The following is a 27817-nucleotide window of genomic DNA, read 5'->3' on the forward strand; positions in this document are numbered from 1 at the left end:
TCTTTGATTCTAAAGCCCTCCCCTCTCCTCCATTTTGTTAGTGTCCAGGTAATACCTCCTATGGACTCCGCTGATTCTTGTTCTTGGCCTGCGTTCATGGCTCTGGGGAGTTTCTGTGACAAGTACGTGGGCAGTGGGTCTTTGCTGGGCTTCAGTACATGCCTAGGTGCTGCTGGTTAGCCTGATCCTAGTAGGAAGGTGAATTCAGAGTGCTTCCAGCATCTAGCAGATAGGACAGAGCTTGAACTGGAACCAAAGCAGCTGTTGAGACAAACCACATCCAGGTTCCCTGAAGAAAGAAAACAGAGCCCTAGTGATCAGAACCCACTCAAGTTGAGATCCCAGAGCGAGGCTCTGTTGCTGCTCTGAACTGCATGATGGTGTCTGCTGGGTGTGCTCTGCCTGGTGCCCATGAGTGATCATCACACCAGAAAGAGTTGAGGGCTCCACGGTGGAATGCTGCTTTGATGGGCTGAATTGAATAATCCTCCAGTATCTGATGGGTCCCATGGGGCACATCCCCAAGTGTCTGGTCTTTTGTGGAGGAGCAAGGCTGGGTCCCTGACTGCTCACCAGCTGTTCCTGAAGCAGTTTCTATACTTTTCTATATGTCCCTTTTCCTGTCTTTAAAATGAGGGCAACAACAACACCTCCTTGTTAGAGCTGTCCTGACAAAAAAAAAAAAAAAAAAAAAAAAATTCCCTTATTTTTGTAAAGCACATAGCCCTGTGGCTATTTTATAAGCGGAGCTCACAAAAGTGTGGATGATGCTTTTGAGACTTGGAGTGTCTCAAATTCTGGTTCCTTGGAACCTCCTCCCAGCCACCTCCCAGCAGTCACCTTGAAAACAGCTCAAAAGGTTGTCTCTAAAGACTCTGATACACTCCAACACACCCCCATCACCCACAGGAAAACCAGAGAATAAGAACTCACTGATCTTACAGCTTTCAACCTTGTAACAATGTGGACCGAGGCCTGGTACGAAAGAGAGGATTTGCTTTAAAGCATCATAGCATCTCTTGCTTAGAATGAGCTTAAAAGCCATCTGGTCAGGAGGATGGATCTCTGCTGTTGGACATCAGGAGGTGGTTACTCCTGGTTGAGGGTATTGATCAGATGGAAGCATATGGGGTTTCTGGGGTCCAGAAGTGTTACATGAGTGCTCGCTCTGAAACTTTGTCAAGGTTACTTACAAGTACATTTACGAAGGGCACTGTTCTGCATGCATGGCGACACCTCATAAAGTTTGATGGCACATCTTGTCATCTGTGTACTGTTTGGTTCCTGTTTTAGTCTTTCTTTGCGGTTGCTGTCTTTTGCATTATTTTAAATATTTACAAAAGTCGTTTTCCTCATTAAAAAAATTTTTAAACAGTACTGAACTTATGAAGTAAAAATTGAAGCCATTGTTTCATCCCTATCCCTCCATTTTCAGTTCTCAGACCATAGTTACGTTTCTTCTAGATTGTTCCACATGTTTTTCCCTCCTCCCTGTTTGTGTTTCTGTATTTTTTCCTTTACTTGAACAATGAGACAGTTATGTACATAGTGTTCCATAACTTACCTTTTTGACTCATTGGTATATCATGGACATCCTTGCATATCAGATGTAGAATCAACATCATTCTTTTTAAAGAGCTACATAATATTCCACAGTATGCACCCAATTTATTTAGTCATTTTCTTATTGATTGACAATGAATTTATCTATAGTATTTTGCTATTATAAATCATGCTTCTTGAGCTCCATGAATCTCCCTAGTAACATACATGACACTACTTGAATCCCAACTAAAACAGCCAATTTTAAGCTCCTTTTGATTTAAAGTACCTTCTTCATTAAGATTTTGGGCTGGAGTTTTGTGGGGAAGACTCTCTATGGTGGCTGAATCTCAGATTTGGAGATTATAAACCAAGCTTCCTGGATAGACTTCTGCTTGTGTTCACGGTTACATTATGTATTATAAATTCAAGATAAGTGAAACAAGTGTTGGGACACAGTTATATTGAATGTATAGTCATGAATGGAGCTAATCAATAACATGATTATTGGCTGACACCATCTCCTGTAGACTCTTGGCTTCTTAAAGCCATAGCTTTGATATTTTGTTATTTTTGTCCCATCCCTTAAACTCTGTCTTTATTCCAAATTATTAACAGTTCCCTGCCAAGATGTAGCTATCAGAATCTCAAGATGTTCATATTAATGGAGCTATTAACCCCCTTGCAAACCAGCAAGGCATTCTCTGGCTTGGACCCAAAGCCTGGAAAACATTGCCTGGCTTTCTCTTAATGTTGAGGGTACTAGTTTGACTGGTTGACTGCTGAATAGTGCTGATGGGTTTTTTTTTGGTTTTTTCCTTTAAAATGCAGTACCTGATAAAATGGATGGCTAGAGGAATGGATTGTTATTTGATAAAGCAAGTTTCTTAGACTATTAATGGTAGAATCTAAGTGGTGATACATAAGTGTTCACAGTAATATTCTTCAACTTTGCGCTTATGTTTAAAATTTTTTCATAAGAAAATGTTGGGGGAAAAGGAATATGGAACAGAATGGGAAATGGGAAAATCTAATCAACAGAGGACTCTCTCGCGAGTCATACAGTCAATGAATTTAATACTACATAGTGAGTTGAAGAGAGAAATCTATTTTTTGAAAACAGTTTTCATGTAATAATTATAATAGCTATAGTAATAATGAGGAAGAAGATATTAATATCATCCCGTAGGTTTTGTGGCATTCTTGTTTTCCGTGTAGTGTTTAATCCTAACACCAGACCTGTACACTTACAGTCAATCATCAAACCTTTTCTTAAGTCATCATCCTCCAAACTAACCTAATACCATCATCTCAGTTTGCCATATTTGGATACAGAGATCTAGAAATATTAAGTGATTTGCCTCCGATTTTTAACACCAGACGAGGCATAGCTTGAACTGGAACGTATATTTTCTAAACATATCTTTGCTACTCCATCGTGTGTTCGCTCGGATGATAAGATTCTGAAATCCAAAATCATACTCTGGTGAATTCATGGGAAGGAGAGTCATTCAGCCAAGAATATTCTGAACTACGATCAAAGCAATGATGGTGGCAGAACTCTGTCCTCGTTACCACTGAGGCCTGTAACCACTTCCTAAAAGCTTCTCCCTAAATCGTCGCTTCCAGGTTGTACCCAGTACGTCAGCAGAGCTAGTGCTCTCCCCAGCTTTGGGCAGCCTTGTTTTGCTCCCTCATTCGTTGGTGTTTTTCTGACCGAAGATATGGTCTGGGAGAATTAGTACTTTGTGTTTACTAGGTGTGCACACTGTAATTTTATGGCTAGGTAGGTGGGAAACTATTAGTCTAAATAAATATACTTTTCAACAGAGCAGCTGTATTAAATGAATTGAATACTCTGTGTATATCAGAAACAGTAGCTCCATCTTTTTGTTTCTTCTTCAGAGTGTTAGCAAGCTTGAATAGTCATGTGTTTCATTGCAGGCACAAATAAATGAAGAGTGAATCACGTTAAAGTGAAGTCAGGAATAGAGCAGGATCATAGCCTGTGTGATGCTGTGCTCTCTGTCGCTAGGGGCTGATGGATTCATTCCTTTGGAGCGCTTTGCTGATGACGCTGATTTTCTGAGTTTGGTCCCCCAGATGGATCCATTAGCTTCACCTTCTCCTTCTGCAGTGGTTGGTGGGGATTTTGGTTTTGTTCTTTTATTTTTCAATTCTTCTCTTTTTTTCCCCTCATTTTAAGTTTCTTGCCCCCCGCCAGATGAACTATTATTTAGAGCCAGCAAGTATTTTAAACAGGTGCAATAAAACAAACCACACTTTTTTCTTGGCTCAAAACCAATCCCCTCCCTAGAAAAAAACACTGTTGTTAGTTTATGTTATTTTCCAGATTGTTTTCTTGACTTTCCTTAGTTCTGTATATCTGTGCATATACATACACAACAAACATTTTGTTGTATGGCATTTTAAAAGTCAAATGTGTATTTATTCTGCATCTTGACTTTCTCCATTAGTAATACATCTTCAAGAAGTTTCAGTGTCATTGCCTACTTGTCAATTTTTTTTCTTCTCTTCCATCGGTTATCTTACCAATTCTCCTATTTATTATGCATGTGAATTTTTTCCCATGATACCAACAATATGGGGCAAATAAATATACGTGTATATTTGTCTTTGTATTTGCAGCACTTGTGGCCAAGCCTCAGTTTTCTGAATAAAGGTTCTCCTTAAATTATAAAAAGGAAAATCATTAGAAAAAAATGAATTAAGATCCTCATTCTTATTGGTTATCAGGAAGATTAAAAAATGAAAACAGGAGTGTCCACCCAATGTGTGAAAAAGAAGGATCCATAAATCCAATGTTAGCAGTGGTGTGGGAAGATAGGTCTTCTTCTTATTGACTAGAATACAAAAGGTGTGTCCCCTTTTCCAGGGACAATTAGAACCACTTCTAGGGATCTGTCTTGGAGAAAGGCTTTTGTGCTCATAGAGGCATGTTCACTTGTTTTTTATTTGTTTGTTTGTTTGTTTGTACCAGTGATTCTTAACCTTTCTGGCTTGCAGAGCCCTTGATGATTTTGATGAAAGCCATAGACCACGTGACATCAGAACTGAAAATGTGTTTCGAAGTGTTATCAGCATGTGGTAATAGAGGGAACCATAAGAGTTTATCTGATGAAAAGAGATAGACACTGTCCAGTGCGCACATGTACCACCCTTGGCAGTATTTCAGGAGATGTGCAGCCCTTCTGGAAGCCAAATCCGTAGCTCCATAAATTGGTTTTCCGCCCTCTACCAGTTATCTACCCAAAGCTGTTGGCTCTAAGGGAGACTTCGAAATCAGAGAGGGTTCGAATAGAGCAAGCAATGCATTTCCTCCCGTGCGAGAAATAACTTCCTTCCATTTATTTATTCCACAGTCATTTAATGAGTACCTGCTATGGGCTTGGTCCTGGGGCCAGTACCACCCAGTGGGAGAGGTCCCAGCACACTGGACCTAGCAGAGTCCATTGTAAGGGCACCTCCACCAGAATTAAACAGAAGGCCTGAGCAGCAGAGAGCTGTTTTAAATGTTCTAGTTCAACTGACCAAAGTAATCTAAAAGATGCCTCACTGTGGAGATTACCTTTAGAACACTAGAGGGTGTGGTTTTGATTTGTAGAACTCAAAAAAGCTTTTGGGAAGCATCCAGTTTGTCTGGCATGTGTGTTCTTAGAAATGTTTTGCATAAACCTGTTTCTTAGGAGGCCCTCCTGATTTGGCAACATTTAGCTGCAAAGGGCAAAATGCAGTTTTCTGGATAAAACTGCACAACTTTTCTTTGTGCACAAGCTTTCTTGCAGGCTTCTGGCTGGGAGAAAGGGAGGGATACAACCAACTCTATACCTGTGTTAATTTTATTTAGCTTGATTGCAAATTCATGGCACCATCATTTCCCCAGAACCTATTATGAGGTAGAAAATACAATATCAGAAATGAGGAAAGAACCATAATGGGAACTTTGGGTGAGTCAGTAACAAATAAACTGTATTTCAGGTTTCTTGTATTTCAAAACAGGAGACCTATTGCTGATTCCTCGTTGGTTTGGAATGATTTATAGCCTTTTATTTGTGGTTGAGTGTTGCAGTCTATGTTGTCATGGAAATTCTATTGAATTTATAGGTCCATTTATCCAAAATGATTTTCCAGACTTTATTTCATGGTGAATCATGTGGCTGTTATTCCCAAGTACAAGCGATTTCTAAAAAGCTTCACATTACAAAGAGCACAAACGTTGCGGTGGTTATTTTCGTGTTTTTGAAATACAAATGAGTTCCAGATGCACCTAGGCGGTCCCCTCCCCCTCTGCTGTGTCCAAGGTGTTAAGCATTTCAGAACCAGAAGCTTGTGTACAAAACAGCTCTGCAAGCAAGGAAAGGTTGTTTTAATAGAAAAGAAGGTTATTACAGTAACTGCAATAGGTGAAAGAGGTCTTGAAGTTACTGGTTTATGGGTAAGGGCAAGACTCTCCAATCTTTGAGCCCCATTACAGCAGACTTGTGCCTCCTCCCTGCAAGTTCGGTAGTAGGAAAGAGAAAGGAAAACAAAGAGCTTTACCACATTCATTGACTAGACTTCGTGTGGCAGTGGGTGTAGGTGAGGTTTCTACACCTCAGCACTATTGACATTTCCGGCAAAATAATTAGTTGCTTTGGCGGGGGGTGTCCTATGCATTGTACGGTTTTTAGTAAGCTCCCTGGCCTCTACCCACTAGATGCCAGTAGGATCTACCCCCTAGTGACACCAACCAAAAATGTCTCCAGATATTGACAAATGTCCTCTGGGGTCCAGAAATCACCCCTCTTTGAGAACCACTGCCATGGAAGCTTTATGCTAGGATCCTAGCAATAACTAATAGGTAGTTCTCACTGCTAATGGGAAATCTGATCGGGATGCTGTGTGGAGAGGATTTTTAAAGTGCAGGCTGTGCAATCAAATGCCTGGGTTTGAATCCTGGCTTTATGACTTCTTAGACAAGACCCAATATCTCAGCCTTAATTTCCTTTTGTATAAAATGGGGGAAATATTATAATAGTACCTACCCTCCAAATACCCCAAGGACTGAAGGGATTAATTCATGTCAAGTATTGTAGGAACTGGATACATTACAGCAGCCCTCTGCTGCTGCCTCTCTGGGCTTCATTTTGCAGTGTCTGCCTCAAGGGGAAGGGTGGAAAGAAGCAGTGCTAGGTCCACGTAATTGTTATTTAGTCCTCGGCTGGTGGGATTCTGCACGCTCTGAGCCAGCCACCCTAACTTGCTCTATGACACAAATAAGATCTCCCTGGCCTTATCCTCCTGCTTAGAGCAGCCTCTGTTGAATGGAATGGGTACAGAGCAGGGAAGCGAAGTCAGCCATGCTCCATTATTATAGGAGAAGCCTATATTTTGTTGATCCCAGTTTCAAAAGCACAGCTTTTTCACTCATTTTATTTCTTTATTATCAAAATATACACAAAGAGGAAAATTCACAAGTAATCAGCGTACAGCTGAACGAATTTTCATACACTTGGAACCAGACCCCAGATCAAGAAAGAGCACTTTCTCGCCCCCTCCTTCCCCAAGATCCCTCTTCCAGTGACCGCTCGCCAGGGGTAACCACTGTGTTGGCTTCTGAGTGCAAGAGTTTTTCCTGATGTTGTACCTCATTCCAGAAGAATCACACAGTATATCCTTTTTTTTTTTTAAGAAAATTTCTGGTTTTTTTGTCTCAGCATGGTTTGTGAGATTCGTCCCTATCATTACCTGCCATTGTAGTGCATTCTACATTGGCACTACAATTGTTACTGATTAGCATCTGGGTAGTTTCCAATTATTGGAAAGCCCATTATGGATTAACATCTGGGTAGTTTCCAATTTGGGTTTATTGAAAACAACCCTTTCACTAACTTATTTGTGTTTTTTCCCTTTCTTTTTTCCCCGCATTAACTAATTTTTAAAGACACGTGAAACAATAGGGAGCCTGTCTTAAGCCAGATGCCATGGGAGATGCTTTACTTGAGTTATTTTATTTAATCCTCAGTGTAGCCCAGTGACATACTTTTGATCCTCAGTTTCCTCATGGGGCTGCTAAGACACGGAGAGGCTGACTAACTTCAACCGGCAGCTCACACAGCTATCGAATGGGAGAGCTGGAACTTACTACCCTCCTTCCTGCGTCCGTGATGAGGGAATCTAGCCAACATGCAGCCAGATGCTGAACCTGCGTCATTTATGTCCAAACTGATGCTGAACTGTAAGAAATAACTCAACAAATCATGCATAGTAAATCCCTTACTGTTGGAAGCAAGAGCCTGAACTTTTCCCTACCAAGAGACGAGGGCAAAAGTTAAATGTTTGACTAGTCAGATGAATCACCGAACCAGAAATTCCAAAAGTCAACTAATAAATAGACTTATAATGGCATAAACAAGTTACACGCAGAGACTTTTTTTTTTTTTTTTTTGCGGTACGCGGGCCTCTCACTGCTGTGGCCTCTCCCGTTGCGGAGCGCAGGCTCTGGACGCGCAGGCCCAGCGGCCATGGCCCACGGGCCCAGCTGCTCCGCGGCATGTGGGATCCTCCCGGACCGGGGCACGAACCCGCGTCCCCTGCATTGGCAGGCGGACTCTCAACCACTGCGCCACCAGGGAAGCCCACGCAGAGACTTTTAAAAGGGATCCCCAAAACACCCTGACACCTGATGGTATAGGAGTCATAGACCTGCTGTGCAATTTGGGTTCTTCTGCTCCCAAAATTTGGATTCCTGCTGTATATAGTTGAAGATACTTCCATATTACAGAGCAAGGGGAATAAGTAAGGATTAGTGCACTCTGTGATTAATGATACTGTATAAAGCAAACGCTTCAGAATGTTTATTTAAATGCTACCTTGCGTGTAAAGATGTTGAATACCTGCTGTTCTCTGGGGCACGGTTCTTCTAAAAATATTCTTCCAATGAAGGCTGTGTGAAGCCCACACACAGGTTTCTTTGCCACACCTTGTGGCATGACTCATTGGGATTGTTGACAGACCCAAACAATTTATTTTCACTTTTATTTACATATCCATTCTGGTCATAAAGAAAGTAATAAAGATACATAATAATAAAAAGTGAGAGCTGTTGAATTTCTTACTTTTCCCAGGCACATGAGTAGGGATTCGTTATTACAGTGATCCCATGAGGTCAGTATTGCCTCTATGTGACAGAAGGGGACACTGAGCCTTAGAGATCTCAGGTGTCCTCCATATACAAATCAGGTCTGATACTGTAGCCCATGTCCTTTGGTCTTCATTTAATATCACCCAGTTGTGTTGTCTGTCAAGTTCATGGATATTTTTCTGTAAGTCACGAGAGTGTGAACTGGGTTGTAGTAGGATATAATAGAATGTAGTCCCATTCTGCAGGGGAGAAGCTTGTTAGAAAGAGATGAATGAAGAGGATAGAGCTCAGAGCTCAAAGAAACTCAAAAAGGAACAGGGTTGCAGAACCGTTTTATAATGTGATGCACAGACACATATAAATATGTCTGGGTGTGTTTTGCTTAAAATCAGTAGTGACATTTAGGGGTGTATTAGTCAGAGTTCACCAGAGAAATAGGACCAGTAGGAGTTATATACGAGAGAGAGACAGAGAGATAGACAAACAGAGAGGGAGGGAGATTGAGATTTTAAGGAAATAGCTTCCTCAGTTGTGGAGATGGGCAAGTGTGCAATGTACAGAGCAGGCTGGAAATTCCAGCAAGAGATGATGTTGCAGGCTTAAGTCTCAAGGCTGGAAACTCAGGCCGAATTTCTGTGTTGCGATCTGGAGACAGAATCCTTTCCTCTTAGGGCACGCTCTGGCTTTCAACTGATTGCACGTGGCCGCCACGTTATGGAGGGTAATCGGCTTTACTCAGAGTCTAGGGATTTAAATAGTAGTCATAGATTTTTTTAAAAATACCTTTACAGCAACATCTGGAATAATATTTGACCAAACAACCGGGCACCATAGCTAGGGCCAAGTCGACACATAAAATTAACCATCACAGAGGTAACAATATAATCATGACCCTTTAAAAAAGTAGCTGGGAGTAAAGACTGTTCATTGACATAAAACAAAATACCCATATCATAGTTCTGAATTCAGAGTGTTTGTTATATAATATACATAGTGTGTATTTATCATTTTTCTCCATAATTTAAGTGAATAGATTTTCTTGTGTTGGAGTGTTAAAATTTCAGACTAGAGTTGCTTGGGTGGAAAACGGTTTGAAATTCCTTGCAGATGAAAGAGAAAGTAATATAATCTGGGTTTAGCAGACCCATACCTGGGTCCACTTAGCCATTTCATAGTGATTTGGGCTTATATCTGGGCCTTCCTGAACATTTTCTCCAGCAGTTTAAGTCCATTCATTCTCTTAGTATCCTGATCTCTCCCTGCTACTCATCTTATGTTATTTATTCTTAGAGATAGCAAGAACCTCATTATACTGATTGGGGCTTTATCATTGGACTGTCCTTGCAGCTAGCTACCCAGAGCTCCCACTCATTTTATTCATTCCAAAATATGAATTAATAGTATTTACAAGAACAGCACTGTTCAAGACACAGCCTTTAACTAGGCAGGTAGCCTTCCTGCCCTCATCAGTCTTCCTGTCTGATGGCAGTGGCAGAATGAAAGGATTAGAACATGCTGTGTTGAGTGTGTGTGATCTGGCTATACAGTAGTGAAGGTACAGCATAATCTAAAAATTAAGTTAGAGTAAGAACCTCTTATCCAAAACCTTAATTCTGACACCATCATTTGCAAATCGTCCAAGAAGTGGAACCAGCAGATCATGAACTGTGTTGGGATTTTTACTTTGTCTTTGCTACATGTTTTTATTCTTAGGCAACTGTTTTTTGTCCACTACCATGTTCTCAACTGGCTGACTACATGGTAGGCCCAAGAATGATCAGGAAAATACATTTTGCCTCTTCAGTTCTGTTATCTATGGCCTCTTATTAATTCTGCTCTTGCCTTTCTAGTCACCATCTTTATTTCATCGTGTTTATGTCTCACCTGTTCTTTTCTTGTAGCTTTTCCTATGTGTTCTTCCATTCTGTTAAAGATGAACAACAGTTTCCTGGAAACGTGTGATGAATCTATGGGTAGATGGCCTTTCCTCTGGGCTCTCTGCATGCCATTTCCTTAATTCATCATGAATTTTTGGGGGGCCATGTATGTGAGGAGGGGTGCGCGTTAGAGAAATGTTATGTAAGTTTTTGAGAGGAAATTAAAATGTAGAGCTTTCTAAATCACCAAAGAAAGTACTGCTGGATTTTCCACTCTTGCATTGGGATCATTTCTTCTTGCCGCCATCAGGACAGGGATGTGAGAGCTGACTTACACAAACAACTACCACATTAGAGAATAGGAAGTCCACCTTCAAGAAAATATCCCCTCTTGCCCATTGCCTGTATTATTCTGTATTCATTTAGTGTATGCCTTACGTGACCGTGAGCCATTTACTACTTCTGGCGTTTTTGTGGTACATGTATCTACAACTCAACTTTGGCATTCAAAAAAAAATGTTAACCTTGTTTTATTATTGATATTTTTATCTTCCCAAGTGCAAACTGTCTTCATTTGTCATAGTGCCTTATACATAATAGGCATTAAGCAAATTTTTTTGCCTACAGGAAGGAAGCACAGTGATTAAGGCTTTGACTAGGATCGGAACAATTAGGTTTTATCCCAACCCCACCCTCCATCCTAAAGAGTGTGTAATTTTAGAAATCCTTCTTTTCTCTGGCTGTAAAATGAGGATCATGGTGGTACCTACTTCAGTGAGTATCAATGAATGAGAGTACAGTGCCTGATATACAGTAGGCACTTTATAAATATTTGAAAAATAACAACATGAATAAAAGTACAGATGGCCGTCGTTTTCAGATTTGTTGATTTTTATTTATTCAGCTTAACACAGATAGTGATACAAATTGGAAACCTGGCATATATATAGTTTTAAATCAAATTGCAACTAGGACAGTTTTAAATGTAAGGGGGGAAATAGAACAAGGTAGGAGAAAAGGGCAGCCAAGTGGGCATTTTATTGTGACTCTGTATACATCATACTAGGACCCTATAGCATGAGAGAGTTGACTGCTGTCAACCCTGTTCTCACAGAACCCATCTCATCTTCCTCCCGTTACTTGATGGTGTTGTCATCCATTCGGCCATTTTCCATATGTATGATTTAGCACATGCTTCCTGGTCAGTGATGGGGTAGAATACCATTTTCCAAATGTCAGGTTATGCCACATTATACTTGATGTTATCTATCGCCTTGATCTGGCTAGAGGAATTCCTGCAGATTTTTCCATTCCAGCCATTACACAAGGTAAAATTAAATGATCCACCAGGCCTATGATTCTCGCTCATGAGTTTGAAATACTTTATAGAACTCGTCCTTCAGTTGCACCCTGGTACCCACAGTCTACCAGTGGCTTTTTTAGTTGACCTTCATGCAGTTTGTTTCTGTTGTTGGGGAGACTTACATAACTCATGGCACTCTTTGTGTTGGAGGGACATTCATTTACACCAAGTTGACCCAGTTTTCTGGGTCCTGGTTGGAATAGACGTACAGAGCCTTAAGCTGTACAGTTTTCTTGAAGAACCAAAGTGTTCCAATATCAAACATATTTGGAAAATATTGAGTTAAAACTGTTTGGTCTTTAAATACCATTCCTCACTAAAAGAAACCAGGGCTCAGTCAAGAAATGGCCAGTTCCAGGGCTGGAACACGAGAAATACAAGATGAGGTTAGAACATCTGTGCCAGCTAATAAGGAGGTGCTAAAGAATAAAAAATGATGGGAACATGGCAAAATGACAAGGGAATCTGTTTGAAGGGTCTCCTGCTGGGCAAATTGGTGCTCTGTGAAGCCACGGTACTACAACTGTGGTCCCCTGTCCAAAAGGCACGACCTGAGTCTAATCATGAGAAACCATGAGACCGACCCCAATTCTACATAATAACTAGGCTGCACCCTTCAAACTACCAAATAAAGAAAAAGAAAGGCTGAGTAACTGTCCCAGGTGAAAGTTGGCAATTGGAGGGGTCAGTATAAAGAGACATGGCAACTGAATGCAAAGTTAGGTCCTAGATTGGATTCCTGGACCAAGAACCAAATAATGATCTATAATAAACTTTGTATCAAAGTGAAACTTGCTAATTTTAATAATGTTACTGTGGATATGTAACAGAATATCCTTATTCTTAGAAATGATACTCTTTAAGTATGTATTGGTAAAGGGGCATATTTTCTCCCACTTAACTATTAAGTGATTCAGGGAAGATAATTGCTTGGAGGGAGAGAGGAAGAATGCAAATGGGTAAAATATAAATTGGTGATGTGGGTAAAGAATATAAAGAACAGTTAATAGATCTCTTTATTATCCGATTTCCCAGATCTTTTCTTCAGTTTCAGTTCACCATGTTTCTACAGGAAGAGGATTGCTATACACTAAGCTTGACTTCGATTCACATTATTAGAAAGAACGCACTTTGGGGGAGGCTGAAGGAAGGCTCTGAACACATGGCACTTGTGAGCAGATACAGAAAGTTGATGGGCTTACTCGCAATATTCAGCAGCCACCCCAGTCCCTTCCAAAGATGTTCTGTAAAATAGGTCTCTAGCTTGTGCCTAAATTTGTCTCATGAACAATAACAACAAAATGACTTAAAGTCCAATGCCCTCTCGGCAAAACTCCATCTACTTATTTACTTTCATATTTAAGATATCTTTAAAAGTTAACATAATTCAATAGACTACAACTTGAGAGAAATAGCAAGGAAAACTGATACTTCAGACCTATGGCTGCTGTTCTCTTTATGAGACATTTTATTATCCTGATGGGTGGAGCCATGACTCAAAGACATTTTCTAAAAATGAATTTCCTCATCCAGTTATAAATGAAAATGCTCTTGAAGAGATTTTAAAGTATTTTGTATCACACACTATTCAGGTGATGCATTAAACAATGCCGCCCCTGCTCATGGGCTGAAGAATAAGAAAATCTTCTGTGAACTTAGTTCATTTGAGGGCCTGGGTTTTAAAAGGAAAGTGACGTGTAATTTTCTGAATGTACTTGTGCAGAGTTTCTTTCTTGGATTGGTGGCATTGTCCCCAAAGCAATTCACCCAGTATTAAACTATTTTAATCTGCACCTCATTGAATGGATTTTTTCTCAGAGTAAATTCATGATGTCTGTAGCCATCCAGACATAAAGGCAACACATTTATAAGAGGTTGCCAGCGTCAGTGGGAATGCAGAGTCTAAGGAAAATAATTCACCATAAGAAAGAATATTCTCCACAAGAATCTACCCGTCCTTCTCCCATCCACTTGGTTATCTAACTTTTCCTAAAAAGTGTCCTGATTTGGGCTCCCTCAATATACCCTTCAGAGAAGATATGTCACCTTGTTCTTAACATCTTGGTTAATTCAGTCAGCAGGGCTCTGTTCACCTTTGACGTGTACTTCAGCTTGTCTCTCTGACTTCCCTTTTCCCATTGGGAATTTATCATTTAGTGTCAAGTCTCCATACTCCATCTGGGGTGTGGTTGTTCAGAACATGTCATTTGGAAAAGTGGGAAAATAGAGGTCATGGAAGAGAGCTAATGATATAGGAGATTTGATTTTCTGTAAAGAGTAGGGGCCATTCTAGAAAATTCAGTGCAATCACATTCATATTAGAAATCTTAAGATGCCTGCCAAAAGTTAACGTGACAAGGATGACGATTTGTGGAGCACAGTTAAGGTCCAGGCATAGTGCTGCACACTGTACCCTGCACGTATGTGTTTGATCCCCACACCCATCCCACCAAGGGTAAGTGCTTGATTCTATATATAAGGAATGATGCTTAGAAATTCGCTGGCTTGCCTGAGGGCTCACATGCAAGTAAACGAAGAAGCTATAATTGGGTCCCAGATCTTTTATTTTTATCACATATGTAGTCTCTCAAGAATACTCTGTAGGTTGTTTTTGTTCTCTGAATTGTTCAGATATTGAGGAATGTGCAGTGCAGGCATTAAAATTGTATAATTATTTTAAGTTGATTTATCCGTGTTCTGCTTTTTGAGTGCGAAACCCTTGCCACATGTAAGAGAAGGTATTTAAGGTTGGGATGAGAGCACCTGGACTTTACACTCTTCAACAGATGTTTCTTTTTAACCAAGTTGGCATCAACTTTTTGAAGCACTATTTCCTCAGCTGTAACTGAGTGTAGTAATTTCTGCTCAGTCTTCACAGGGATTGTTAGATGGATTTAGTGAAATCATGAATGGGATGGCTTTTCCCCAACTGTAAAATATAAAGCATTATTATTATCATTACCATTATATTCTTTTTTGATTGACTAAAATAGTCCATTTGGACTGTTTCTCAAAGCTACTGAGAGCCCCCCTCAGATTCTCATCATTAGAATGGGCATTATCTCTAAAAGATGTGTCCATTGAAGCATTTATAATTTTTTTTTTTTTGCATTACGCGGGCCTCTCACTGTTGTGGCCTCTCCCATTGCGGAGCACAGGCTCCGGACGCGCAGGCTCAGCGGCCATGGCCGCTCTGCGGCATGTGGGATCTTCCCGGACCGGGCACGAACCCGTGTCCCCTGCATCGGCAGGTGGACTCTCAACCACTGCGCCACCAGGGAAGCCCCTAAGCGTTTATAATTTTAACATAAGGACTGAATCTCACAGTCTTAGTTTCCTACTTCATGGTATTTAACTCCATTAAAATTTTGTTTCTTAATAGGGACATTTCACCATGACATGAGTATTAAGTAATCAGAAGGTGTTGGTGTTATTTATTTTGTGTGGCCTGAAGGCATTGTAGTTATGTGGAAAGATGTGTGTTTTAGTGATACCTACTGAAGTATGTAGGGGTAAAACGATATGATGTCTGGGGTTTGCTTTCAAATACTTTAGCAAAGAAAAAAGTACGGATAGATGAGTACATTTGACAAAATTTTAGTATGTTGGGGAATCTGGGTCTATTGTACTACTCTCTCTACTTCTGCATAGGTTTTCCTAATGTATTTTCCTAATACATTTTTTAATTGTTCTTTTACAGATGCAGATTTTCTTTTACAATCCAGATGACTTTGACAGCTTTCAAACTGCCATTTCTGAAAACAGAATAATCGGAGCCATGGCCATATTTTTTCAAGTAAGTTAACAGTGGGCTCAAGTATTGATACTTCAACCAAAGAGTTCTCTTGAGCATTTTTTTTTTTAATTCACCGAATTGTTCCATGTTTAATGAATGCATCTGTTTTCTAGTTCACACCTGTCTAAATGAAAGATATTTCATATTGTCTAATGTGTGATTTAAAATGTAAATAAGTATGTTTAGAAACATAATGAAAATTTTTGCATGAATTATTCTGATTTTATTGCTACTTGACTGGTGCACAGATTGAAGAACACATTTATCATCTAAGTTACTTCACTGCTGAAGTGTTTTGAACAGGTTCCTACAGCATATTAAGAGACTGATGTAAAAAAAAAAAGTGGTTTTTCTTTTGAGCAACTTTAAATTTGACATTACTTGCAAGTAGGTTAATAAACTGAATCGGTCATTTATCTAAAGAGACCTCGTTCCCACCCCACCCCACCCCACCCCCAGAAATCCCCATGATAACTAAAATTTTTATTGGGACCATTTCCAAGTTAGTACATTTTCATTAAATGAAGTCCCTAGTGTGGGTTTTGGCACACAGTAGACATTTGGTAAATGCCAAATAAAATATGTATCTGTATCCAGCCACCCCTGTTTCTATGGGATGGAGACCCTGTGGTATATGTGTCTTCTCTGCACGAACAGAAGTCTGTTCTGGGCACTGTGCTGTTGGCAGTTCACTTGGGTTCTGTCTGGACCCCTTCTGTATCTAAACCATGATTGTTTTGCCTTAGGCAATACTGAGGTTACTTGAACTTCCATTCTTAGACAGTTTCCACTCACATAGTTACCTCTTGTTTTCTGTTATTGTCCTCTTAGCACACTGTTTTTCATGTTGCTGGACCTCTACTCCTGCAGCCCTGCCATCAAACCTACCCCTGCCTCCCTCCCTGTCATGCCCACCCATGTCCAGTCCAACCAGGTTCTACTTTATAGGTCATCCTTTTTATAGAAAATAAATTTTAAAAATGTTTTTATGAGTACTGGAAGGTCTGTTTCACAGCGTGCTCTACCCAAAAGCTTTCTATTTTTCCAGCTCTAGAAACTCTTGTTAAATGTAAGCCCAATTAAAGTATTGGGCAGGGGAGGCATATTGGTGTACAAACCAGCAAAAGACCTCAGTGTGAAATCTAGGTTTTGGATTTTTAAAGTATTTCCAGGACACGAGAGTAGTTCACATACAAGGAAATTTAATGTGTATTTCATCTAGTTAGTCCTCTAAATTTTGGCTTGCTGTCCTGTAGACACAAAATGGAGGGCACATAATATAAAATAGAATAGTTTTTCTTTCTTTTTTTTTTTTTTTAGATAGCAGCTGTATTGAGCTGCTTTCTTTGTTTTCTTTATAAGTCCACATATGCATTTATACATCAGAGTTCACACTGTGTCATGTAGTGGAAAGAAGACGGTATTGTTATTTTAATATGGCAGTCTCGTTAGAACCTGTATTTTGAGATCTCTGTGTTTTGAATCTTTCTAATAAGAATGCTAAATTTGGGAGTTTGGTATTTCTCCCCCAAATAGAGAAATCTTGATGTGTATTTCCAAATTCAAACCTGGCATCTTACATTTTGGTATTAAAGAGGTATTCATCATTGTTTCAGCAGTGATTCAATGCCAGCTACGGTACCAGTTGCTACATTAAATATATAAGATGAATACAGTCAGCTCCTGCCCACTAGGAGGACCTCGCTGTCACAGTCCCATGTGATAATGGCTAGAAAGACATGAGTAGAGAAACTTTTCCACTTGTAAAAGGCTGTGGTCTGACTTGGTGCTCATAAACTCACATATTCATTTTCCAGAGTGATAGGATGTGAATGACCTACAAGTGCATGTCTAGGCAAGGCTAATTTCTGTGCAGTTGCTATAGCTTTGATGCCAACTTACTCCACACACTAGAATACTTTTCTAACACTTTCCATTTTTCATTATCTTTGTTTCTTTTTTCTTCCGGATCATGTGCCTATTATGCTGGGTTGTTTTGGCTCTCTCACTGCCTTTGCTGTGATTAGATATGATGAGGTTCTTATGTTTCCAAAACACCAAAGCAAACACAAACCTAGCAGACACATGGTCGACCAGGGAACCATATATTGGCTGAGAGGATAGGTTGCCTGCAGGTGGTCCTATTGTGGCTCATGGGCATGATGCTACATAGTGTTTACAATTATTTTCTTCAGTTAAATATGGAAGATTTTACATAAAATTTCCTGATGATGTTGCAGTAATCAAGATCTGAGTAGTGACTCTCTGTCTCCTTTGGAGGGGGTGTGAATTCCCATGGTAACACAGTCTCTAGGCGGTTTTCTTCATGACTTCCTGTCAACATGACCTTGAGATCATGACTCCAACCTGGACCCCAGTAACTTTGACTAGTGCCTGACATCTTTTGGTTACAGACAGAGTTGAAGGTCAGTCTCAGTGCTGAAATATAGTGAGCCAGGTTTCCCCTGAGTGCTTTGTGTGAACCCTAGTAAAGGAAGGTTCGCCTCCAGGTATGGAAGAAAACAAATCATGGCAGCCCCACATGGTTTTACGCGTTTGGGCCCACACAGTGCTGGAAGGCGCATTCACTTCATAGCTACTCCTGACTGGAATATTTATTACAGTTTTCCAACATATGTTAGTAATGCATCTCGAGGAAGGAACACCTTTATTCTAGTTCACACATCTTTGGACTAGCAGCCTTCTAGAAGATATAGGGGAAAGGAAGGGGAAAGTCTGATTTTAAAGGATTTTTAAAATAAAGAAGTTAAAACATGACATTGGCGAGGGATGGAGATATTTGTTGTTAAACCACTAAAGAGATAAATAAATGCTTGTTTAGCTAATTTACGTTAGTACAAAGTTAATTATTTTCTTTTTGTTAAAATAGAATCTCCACTATACTAGTTAGCCTGATTTGAATTGCTGTGGAAATGTAAATGCCAAAAGTTATTAAAATGCTCTCTTAATATATTATTCTGATAACACTCTACTTGGGTTATCTGTTGGAAGAAGTAAGAAATGAAAACCTAGGTTTATAGGACAGTTGAAATGACAGTGGAATGAAAAGGCAATTTGTCGAAGGATGCTTGGCTTTGAAAATAACTCAAAAAGATTTAAATAGCTTTGATTTAAGGTTACAAATCTTTGTCGACTTAAGTTGGGATTACCTCCTAATAAACCCGTCGTAAGTTTAAAATATCTTAAATGGAAAATGCATTTAATACACCCAAGTTACTGAACGTCATAGCTTAGCCCAGCCTCCCTTAAACGCGCTCAGAACACTTGTATTAGCCTGCAGTTGGGCACAATTGTCTAACACAAAGCCTATTATTTTAACAAAAAGTCTAACACAACATGAAGTTTTGACTGTCTCATGGAATTTACTGAATACTCTACTGAAAGGGAAAAACAGAATGGTTGGGTACAGAATGGTTGTATGAGTATTGGTTGTTTACCCTTGTGATCCAGTGGCTGACTGGGAGCTTCGGCTCACTGCCCTGCCCAGCGTCAGGAGAGAGTATCTCACCATATCGCTAGCCCAGGAAAAGATCAAAATCTGAAGTAATGTGTGTCACTTTCACACCATCATAAAGTCAGAAAAGTTTTAAGTTAGGGACCATCTGTATAGAGCAGAGAGTACTCAATCCTCAAATTGACCTTTACCTTTAACTTGACCTAATTTTTTTTCTTTTAACATATTTTGGAGTATAGTTGATTTACAGTGTTGTGTTAGTTTCAGGTGTACAGCAAAGTGAATCAGTTATACATATGCATATATCCACTTTTTTTTTTTAGGTTCTTTTCCCATATAGGCCATTGCAGAGTATTGAGAAGAGTTCCCTGTGCTATACATAGTGTGTATATGTCAATTCCAATCTCCCAATTTATCCCTACCCCCCTTACCCCTGGTAACCATAAATTTGTTTTCTACATCTGTGACTCTACTTCTGTTTTGTAAATAAGTCCATTTGTACAAACAATAAATGCTGGAGAGGGTGTGGGGAAAAGGGAACCCTCCTACACTGTTGGTGGGAATGTAAATTGGTACAACCACTATGAAGACCAGTATGGAGGTTCCCTCAAAAACTAAAAATAGAACTACCACTTGACCTATATTTTTTTAGATCAAGAATCTTCTATGATCGCCCTCGGAATTGGGTTCTGATTTGGTTTTTCTTTCTTCCAATCTGTTTCTTCATCATTCCTCTTGGAACACGTCCCTCCATTTTCCCACCAGCATCGAAATGTCTTTGAACTGTGCACCCTTATTAATGGCTTTCAGCCTGATGCTCATAGAAGTTTGGGATCCCCAAACTTTTTATAATTTTGATTACTGTGGTTTTATAGGTTTGATTTTTGTGGGGTTTTTTGTTTTTTTTTTGAGGAAGCACATGATTATCTTTGAACATGTTATGGGGAGGAAACCTCAGGTGTTTTACTACCCAGTTGCTACTGTTATTTGAATGCCAGAAATTTTATTTTTATTGATTTCCTGATTCCATTGAACTTTAGAATTATAAATGCATGATTCTTTTTTTTTTTTTTTTTTTTTTTTTGCTGTACGCGGGCCTCTCACTGTTGTGGCCTCTCCCGTTGCGGAGCACAGGCTCCGGATGCGCAGGCTCAGCGGCCATGGCTCACGGGCCCAGCCGCTCCGCGGCATATGGGATCCTCCCAGACCGGGGCACGAACCCGTATCCCCTGCATCGGCAGGCGGACTCTCAACCACTGCGCCACCAGGGAGGCCCAATGCATGATTCTTTAAGAGCATCTATATTTAGAAACTTTTCTCTTGTGGTTCTTTCCAGCTTCCTTGTTAGACCCTTTTGGGTTTAATCACTTCTGAATCTTTGCATCAGACACAAAGCTAAAATTTTTATCATGTCTGCATCCAGAGGCCCAGTCAACAGCATATTTCTTGTACATTTAAGAAATAAATAAATTTTTAGGTTGTCTTAAAAGTATTTCTTTTTGACAACCTATCTTCACCAACTCCATTGAGGCTTCTTCATTTAATGTTAGCGGTTCTGCTTCTTCTGGGAGGATTGAGCCCCTTTGCACAAGTATTTGCTTTTTTCCTATTTAAATTTCTACCCACTCTCTGACTGCTGTCGTTTGGTTTTCTCTAATGTCTGTCACTCAGGCATTTGGGCCTTCTTCACTTCTGCCCTTCCTTCATTGTTGAAAGCAAACTTCAAAACTCAAATGTTTCAAAAGTTGCTAATGCCTTCTTTATATCATGTTGGTGGTACCGACTGCTTAATTATTTTTCTCCATCTGGAGAGGCTTAGTAATTAAATGAAATGGCAGCACCTGGGATTATTTATAGATGTTGAGAAGGCAGGAGGAGGAGCTCTTGATGACTCACCCAGGGCTGGCAAGGATGCCTTTTTTTTTTTTTTTTTGCGGTATGCAGACCTCTCACTGTTGTGGCCTCTCCCGTTGTGGAGCACAGGCTCCGGACGCACAGGCTCAGCAGCCATGGCTCACAGGCCCAGCCACTCCGCGGCATATGGGATCTTCCCGGACCGGGGCACGAACCCGTGTCCCCTGCATCGGCAGGCTTACTCTCAACCACTGCACCACCAGGGAAGCCCCAAGGGTGCCTTTCTCTCCACTTCCCTGGATCTCACCTGCCCTCCCCCAACCAAAGGGAGATGTGATTTGTCCTTCCTTTAACCCCCTGTTTCTCTTAGCATTACATCTTGCATTCAAGCTGTTATTTTATTTTATTTTTTTTTGCGGTACGCGGGCCTCCCACTGTTGTGGCCTCTCCCGCTGCGGAGCACAGGCTCCGGACGCGCAGGCTCCGGTCGCGCAGGCTCAGCGGCCATGGCTCACGGGCCCAGCCGCTCTGCGGCATGTGGGATCTTCCCAGACCGGGGTACGAACCCGCGTCCCCTGCATCGGCAGGCGGACTCTCAACCACTGCGCCACCAGGGAAGCCCCAAGCTGTTATTTTACTTGCTTTCTTCAGCCTCTGTACTGTGAGATCATTGAGGTCTAGGAGTACTCACCTACTGATCACCGGCATCTCTTGCAAGTGACTTCCACTGTGGCTTGATTGTACAATTACTTAGCTGAATTCAGTGGAAACATATTTAGGCCCTAGAGTCTTGATTGGAAAGGAACAAGCTGATAACATGGTAGCTAAGGAGTATTAGAAACAGGCACTAGGGAGTGTAGGACCTGAGAATACTAGAATACAAACTCTTGGAGGTGGAGGTCCATGTCTTGTTCCTCTTCTCCCTGTATCCCACCATCCACCTTTCCCTGGCCCTCACATCAGTGTCTTGACCTCAGTTGTTGTTCAGGATATAGGTACTGAGTAGGACTAAGTTACAGGAAACCTTTCAGGATCCCACCACAAGATTAATGATTTGGGCTTTGGAAAAGGATATGTCTAGGTGGCTGTGTAAGCTTCAGCTAAGAAAGGTGGTGGTTGTGCAGAAGTATAAGGCTTTTGAGATGGTGAAGGACATTGAACATGAAGTTTCTCAGACTCCCGATCCATTGAGGATAGGGCTTTGCCCGGGGGTTCCATTGGGTCTAACATGCTTTTAAAGGGCTGTGTCTCTGCTTATGCCTATAGGTGGGAAAAAGCATTAGGGCTTGAAACTTCTTAAAGGTGTAGTGCATTCAGAGGCCTTAAAGGAGTGTGTTAGTGCCAAGAATATCTGGCTATATCTATGTCTGAGAATATTTTTATAAAGTTTCACACCAAAATGGTTTCATCTCAGTAGACTGTGGGTGGAGAAGCTTTTTTGGATTATTCTGCTATTTTTCATTCTGGCTTGCCTCTGTCTTTTTCTTGAGCATTGCCTTCCTAGGGTTAGTTTCTATATATTTCAGTGTGTCTGTATTCATGTTTTTTTGCTTTTTCTTGCTCTTGCTGTGTCCTTGCTTATGCTGACTCATTTGCTCACTCTGCAATATGTTAAGCACCTTCTTCCTGCCATTATTCATGAACATTGCAAATGTATCCTTAGAACTGTAGCCTGCCCTCAAAGTAGTTAGAGAACTATACGTTTTGAAAAGAGTTGGCCTTTGAATTCTTTCTTTAATAGTAGCATCATTTGGGGACTTCCCTGGTGACGCAGTGGTTAAGAATCCACCTGTCAATGCAGGGGACACGGGTTCAAGCCCTGGTCCTGGAAGATCCCACATGCCGTGGAGCAACTAAGCCCATGTGCCACAACTACTCAGCCTGTGCTCTAGAGCCCGTGAGCCACAACGACTGAGCCTGCGAGCCACAACTACTGAAGCCTGTGCGCCTAGAGCTCGTGCTCCTCAACAAGAGAAGCCATTGCAATGAGAAGCCCATGCACCACAACAAAGAGTAGCCCCCGCTCGCCGCAACTAGAGAGAGCCCGCCTGCAGCAACAAAGACCCAACGCAGCCAAAAATAAACAAATAAGATAAATTTTAAAAAATAGTAGCATCATTTTGTCATTGGGAGATAGGGGAGGACAGATCAAGTCAGGTAGATAAAATATCAAGAGTATAAGAATGATATCTTTATAGATCTGTATAATTTCAAAATGATGAATATTTCATTTTAAGGGTATGAATTTCCTATTTATGAGTTTTAGAACTGGACTCTCCTCCATTTTTCTTTTTCCTCCCATTTTTCTACAAAGCAAAACACCACTCTTAAAGTATAAATCATCCTTTTTACTTATGGTGACCTAAAGTCATCTTTTCATTTTTTAAACCATCCTGAGGAATCTTTTTCTTTAATGAAGAACACATTTTCTATCATGGCTGGAGACAGTTCTTTTTTTTTTTTTTTTTTTTAACTCCTGACTGGTCCTGTTGGCAACAAGGGCCTCTACTCCATAGAATAAAGGGGGGAGGGAAGGAAAGGTGCGGAGAGAGAAAGAAGGAGGAGGAGGAGGAAGGGATGAAAGGAGGGAGGGAGAGTGGGAGGAAAGAAAAAAGAAAAGAAATAGTAGTTATACCCACTACCAAACACCCACAGGAAAAAAAAAAAAAAAAAAAAACAAGAACCGTTTTTTGTTTTTTGTTTTTGATGTTGGGGGTAGGAGTTTATTACTTTATTTATTTATTTTGGCTGTGTTGGGTCTTCGTTTCTGTGTGAGAGCTTTCTCTAGTTGTGGCAAGCAGGGCCACTCTTCATCGCGGTGTGCGGGCCTCTCACTACCGTGGCCTCCCGTTGCAGAGCACAGGCTCCAGATGCCCAGGCTCAGTAGCTGTGGCTCACGGGCCTAGCTGCTCCGCGGCATGTGGGATCCTCCCAGACCAGGGCTCAAACCCACGTCCCCTGCATTAGCAGGCAGACTCTCAACCACTGCGCCACCAGGGAAGCCCCAAAGAACCGTTTTTTTTTTTTTTTTTTTCGGTATGCGGGCCTCTCACTGTTGTGGCCTCTCCCGTTGCAGAGCACAGGCTCCGGACGCGCAGGCTCCGGACGCGCAGGCTCAGCGGCCATGGCTCACGGGCCCAGCCGCTCCGCGGCATATGGGATCCTCCCAGACCGGGGCACGAACCCGTATCCCCTGCATCGGCAGGCGGACTCTCAACCACTGCGCCACCAGGGAGGCCCAAGAACCGTTTTTGAGTTGGAGATTATGTGAATTTGTGTTGGGGAGTTGTGATTGGTTTTTACAACTTCCTTCTTAGACTGCTTTTTGGGATAATTGAAGTAAACTAATATGATTCTTAATTTATTCCTTTCCGGTTGCTGCTATTTGAATATCATCCTTCTCACATTTTCCACATCCTGGTTTTATCTAGTTATAAGTTCAGTTCTTTCACTACATTACCTAGAAGTGTAATTTCAGAATGTTTTGGGCTGATTAAGAAGACTTTGTTTTTATACACACACAAAAATTAAAATACATATGTTCCAATTAAACTATTTTAACAGCTAATTGATTTCATAGGACTTACCATTAAGTGAAGGCCAGAGTCATCTTTAATGTTCGGGTGCAATTTTAGAACAGATTTGTGGATGTACACATTGAATTTATAGCCTATCAGGTGTTTTCAGTACATCTCCTGTCTGCAGATGGCCTGTAATTCAAATTTCCTCTTAGTGGGCATTGCTGAGGACTATAATTGGCGAAGCATTACAGAATTAAGAGACTTTGAAAAAGACCATGTGAAAATCTTCTTTAATTAAATCACTGTACTTCAAGGACAGTTACCAAGTACTTTGTCTTTGTACATCACTAAATGATAGTTTAGAATCTATCATTTAGTTTAGAATTTAGTTGTTTTGGCCATTAGTTCTAATATAAGTCTTTGAATCTGATTGTCATAGTCTCAGATAAAATACTAGGAACTCTGTAGTGATCCCATTAAAATGACAGAAGTGAGACTGGCTGTCTGAGAGTTAAGTGGTTGACCATGGTCCCATAGCTCCTTGAAATCTACTAAGCCAAGAATTCTAGTTTTGTGACTCCCAATCCAGTTGTCTCATTTTTCTTAGCTTTGATCTTCCAGAAGTATAATCTAGTAGATGCCTCAGCTAATTAGTTCTCTTGGGAGAACGCTACACACAAAGCACTTTGTATCCCAAGGTCAGAAGCTAGTGACAACTCTCCTCTCCTTTTCCTTTAGATAAACTAGTTGAAAAGATGCTTCTAAATAGAATACAAACAGTACTAATAAAAGTTACCATTTTTTGCATGTAAAATGCTAAAATGAAGCGCCCACATTAAACATTATCTTATTTAATCTTCACTGGGACCCCCTCAAGGTATCATTATGTCCATTTTACAAATGCACAAGGTGAGTCATGGAACTTTTTTTAATATAAATTACCCAATATCACATCAGCCAATAAATGTTCGAGCGAGTATTTCAACAGCAGTAGGATACCTCCAGGGTCTGTGCTCTTAGTGGGAAACTGAATCAGAAAAATTGGCTCTTCTGTTGGAGAGGGTAGAGAAAGAAGTATGTATCATCGGTTCCAGTTATTATCATGTGTATATATGTGCTTCAGGACCCCTCTTAATTTTGCTGGTCCCCGAACAGTTATTTTCTTGCGACTAAAAATTGTGTTCTTCTTTTTGCCCGTAATTAAAGCCTTTTATCCTATTCTGAATTCCCTTAGACTCTGTGCCTGTGATTATTTTATAGAGTTGATGACAGTGTTTTTTCTTCTGCTTCCTCCCTTTTATAAAAAAGCTATAAAGGGTATTGAATGAATGGTGTGGTTAGATGAGGATGCTGTGAGTGAACAGGGTTAAGATTTAAACAGTCATTTATTAACTTCTTTAATGGCATTGGTCCTTATGGGGAGGAGTACAGGGGATTTTGCCCCCAGAGGCCATGAGGCCATGTCTGGAGATACTTTGGGTTGTTACACTAGGGTAGTGGTGCTACTGGCGTCTAGTGTATAGAGACTAGGGATGCTGCTCAAAATTCTACAAGGCTCAAGACAGCCCTCCACAACACAAAATTATCTGGCCCAAAAGTCAGTGCTGACACTGAGAAACCCTGCTTGGTTTGAGCACCCCAGAAGGTTTTGATCTCAATAGATGTGGGCTGTGAGGGCTGTTTGGGTTATCCTGCTAGCTGATGGCCACAGGAATAACTAAATCATCCCATACCTGAGAATTCCCCTAGTCCCCTAGTCTCTGGCCAACCAAGATTTAGTCAACTGGATTCTAAGATAAGGCATAAAGACTTACATGCTAAAATATTTAAATCAACCCGTTTCTAGGTATTCCTACTTCACCTTGGCGGCCCGCTTAAATTAAAGAGCCCATGGGGATTTTTGTTCCCAGACGCTGCAGTGATTTTTTGAAACAAGCACCATTTTAATAGAACACTCAATTAGACCTAGAAAAGTAAACAAAGGTAAGAGCATGTGCATATGCCTTTGAACTAGAAAGCAGTGGGAGCTGGTTTGAAAAACTCAGAGATCAAGGAAACTCCCTGGTGGAGGTTGTAGAAGAATCCGCCTCTGCAAATCACAACACTGTCTCATTCCCATGGTGTTGTAGAAGTATTTTCCCAGGGTAGGATTTTAAAGCTGTTAATGCTGGTTTTGTTTTAGAGGCTTGTTATGGCTTCCCTCTAAAAAGCTTTTTATTCCTTGGCCATCTAGGCATTGTCCCAGAGGAATGCTGAACTATCTTGAGCTGGATGAATCCCGATGTTACTCACCTGTGGTGCTGATACATTGAGTTGCCCGAATGAGAAGCTTGCAATTCTCTTTTGTATTCAGGGTTTACATTAAAACTACCATTTGTTTTCTTTGTCTGTAGCATCTTAATATATATGGTACGTGTGTACTTGTCTGAAGCCCAGAGCTTTTGTTTCTCAATGTGTTCTGGATGATGCCTACACATCTTGAGTGTACCTTTGACCCGTACTCCCAAAGCACATATCTTGTACACCACAGGCATTAAATTTAAAGACAGACCGGTCTGCACAGATCTTTCGTATTTGGTGGAGATCCATTCAATTACTCTTACATGATGTGATAACAGACCAGGAAGAAACTTAATTTTATTTACGTGAGACTTTTCCTGATTCCTCCTGTATCCACCTCTTCCTCTTAACACCTCAGCCTTGTTAACACTGTTTGGTCAACTCTGGTATTTTTCAGGAATGCACTCCTGCAATTTGTGAAGGAGACACAGATTATTGGGAGAACTTCCGTAATACTTTAACCCTCCTACCTTTTACTTGCAAAAAGTAAGCGCCCAAATATGGTACAGTAAAAGGCATAGTATTGGGGGTGTACGTTATTTCTTTTTTTTTTTTCTTTTTATTGGAGGGTAGATTTACAATGTTGTGTTAGTTTCAGGTGTACAGCAAAGTGAATCTGTTATACATATACATGTATCCACTCTTCTTTAGATTCTTTTCCCATATAGGTCATTGCAGAGTATTGGGTAGAGTTCCCTGTGCTATACAGTAGGTCCTTATTGGTTATCTATTTTATATATAGTAATGTGGATATGTCAATCCCCATCTCCCAGTTTATCCCTCCCACCCACCTCCGGTAACCGAGCTTGTTTTCTACATCTGTAACTCTACTTCTGTTTTGTAGAGAAGTTCATTTGTACCCTTTTTTTATTTTTATTTATTTTTATTTTTATTTATTTATTTTA

General features: G+C 40.6%; 1 protein-coding gene across 3 annotated transcripts in view; it reads left to right on the forward strand.

Moving 5' to 3' along the window:
* PTPRG (protein tyrosine phosphatase receptor type G) overlaps positions 1-27817 on the forward strand; it is a 744445-nt gene that overhangs the window by 496686 nt on the left and 219942 nt on the right. For all 3 annotated transcript variants that reach the window (XM_060111286.1, XM_060111288.1, XM_060111287.1), the window contains exon 5: positions 15627-15722. In XM_060111286.1, the coding sequence (XP_059967269.1) occupies positions 15627-15722 (96 nt within the window). The remainder of the gene's footprint in view (positions 1-15626; positions 15723-27817) is intronic.

The sequence above is a fragment of the Mesoplodon densirostris genome, chromosome 10 (genome assembly GCF_025265405.1).
Source record: "Mesoplodon densirostris isolate mMesDen1 chromosome 10, mMesDen1 primary haplotype, whole genome shotgun sequence".
Classification (NCBI taxonomy): Eukaryota; Metazoa; Chordata; class Mammalia; order Artiodactyla; family Ziphiidae; genus Mesoplodon; species Mesoplodon densirostris.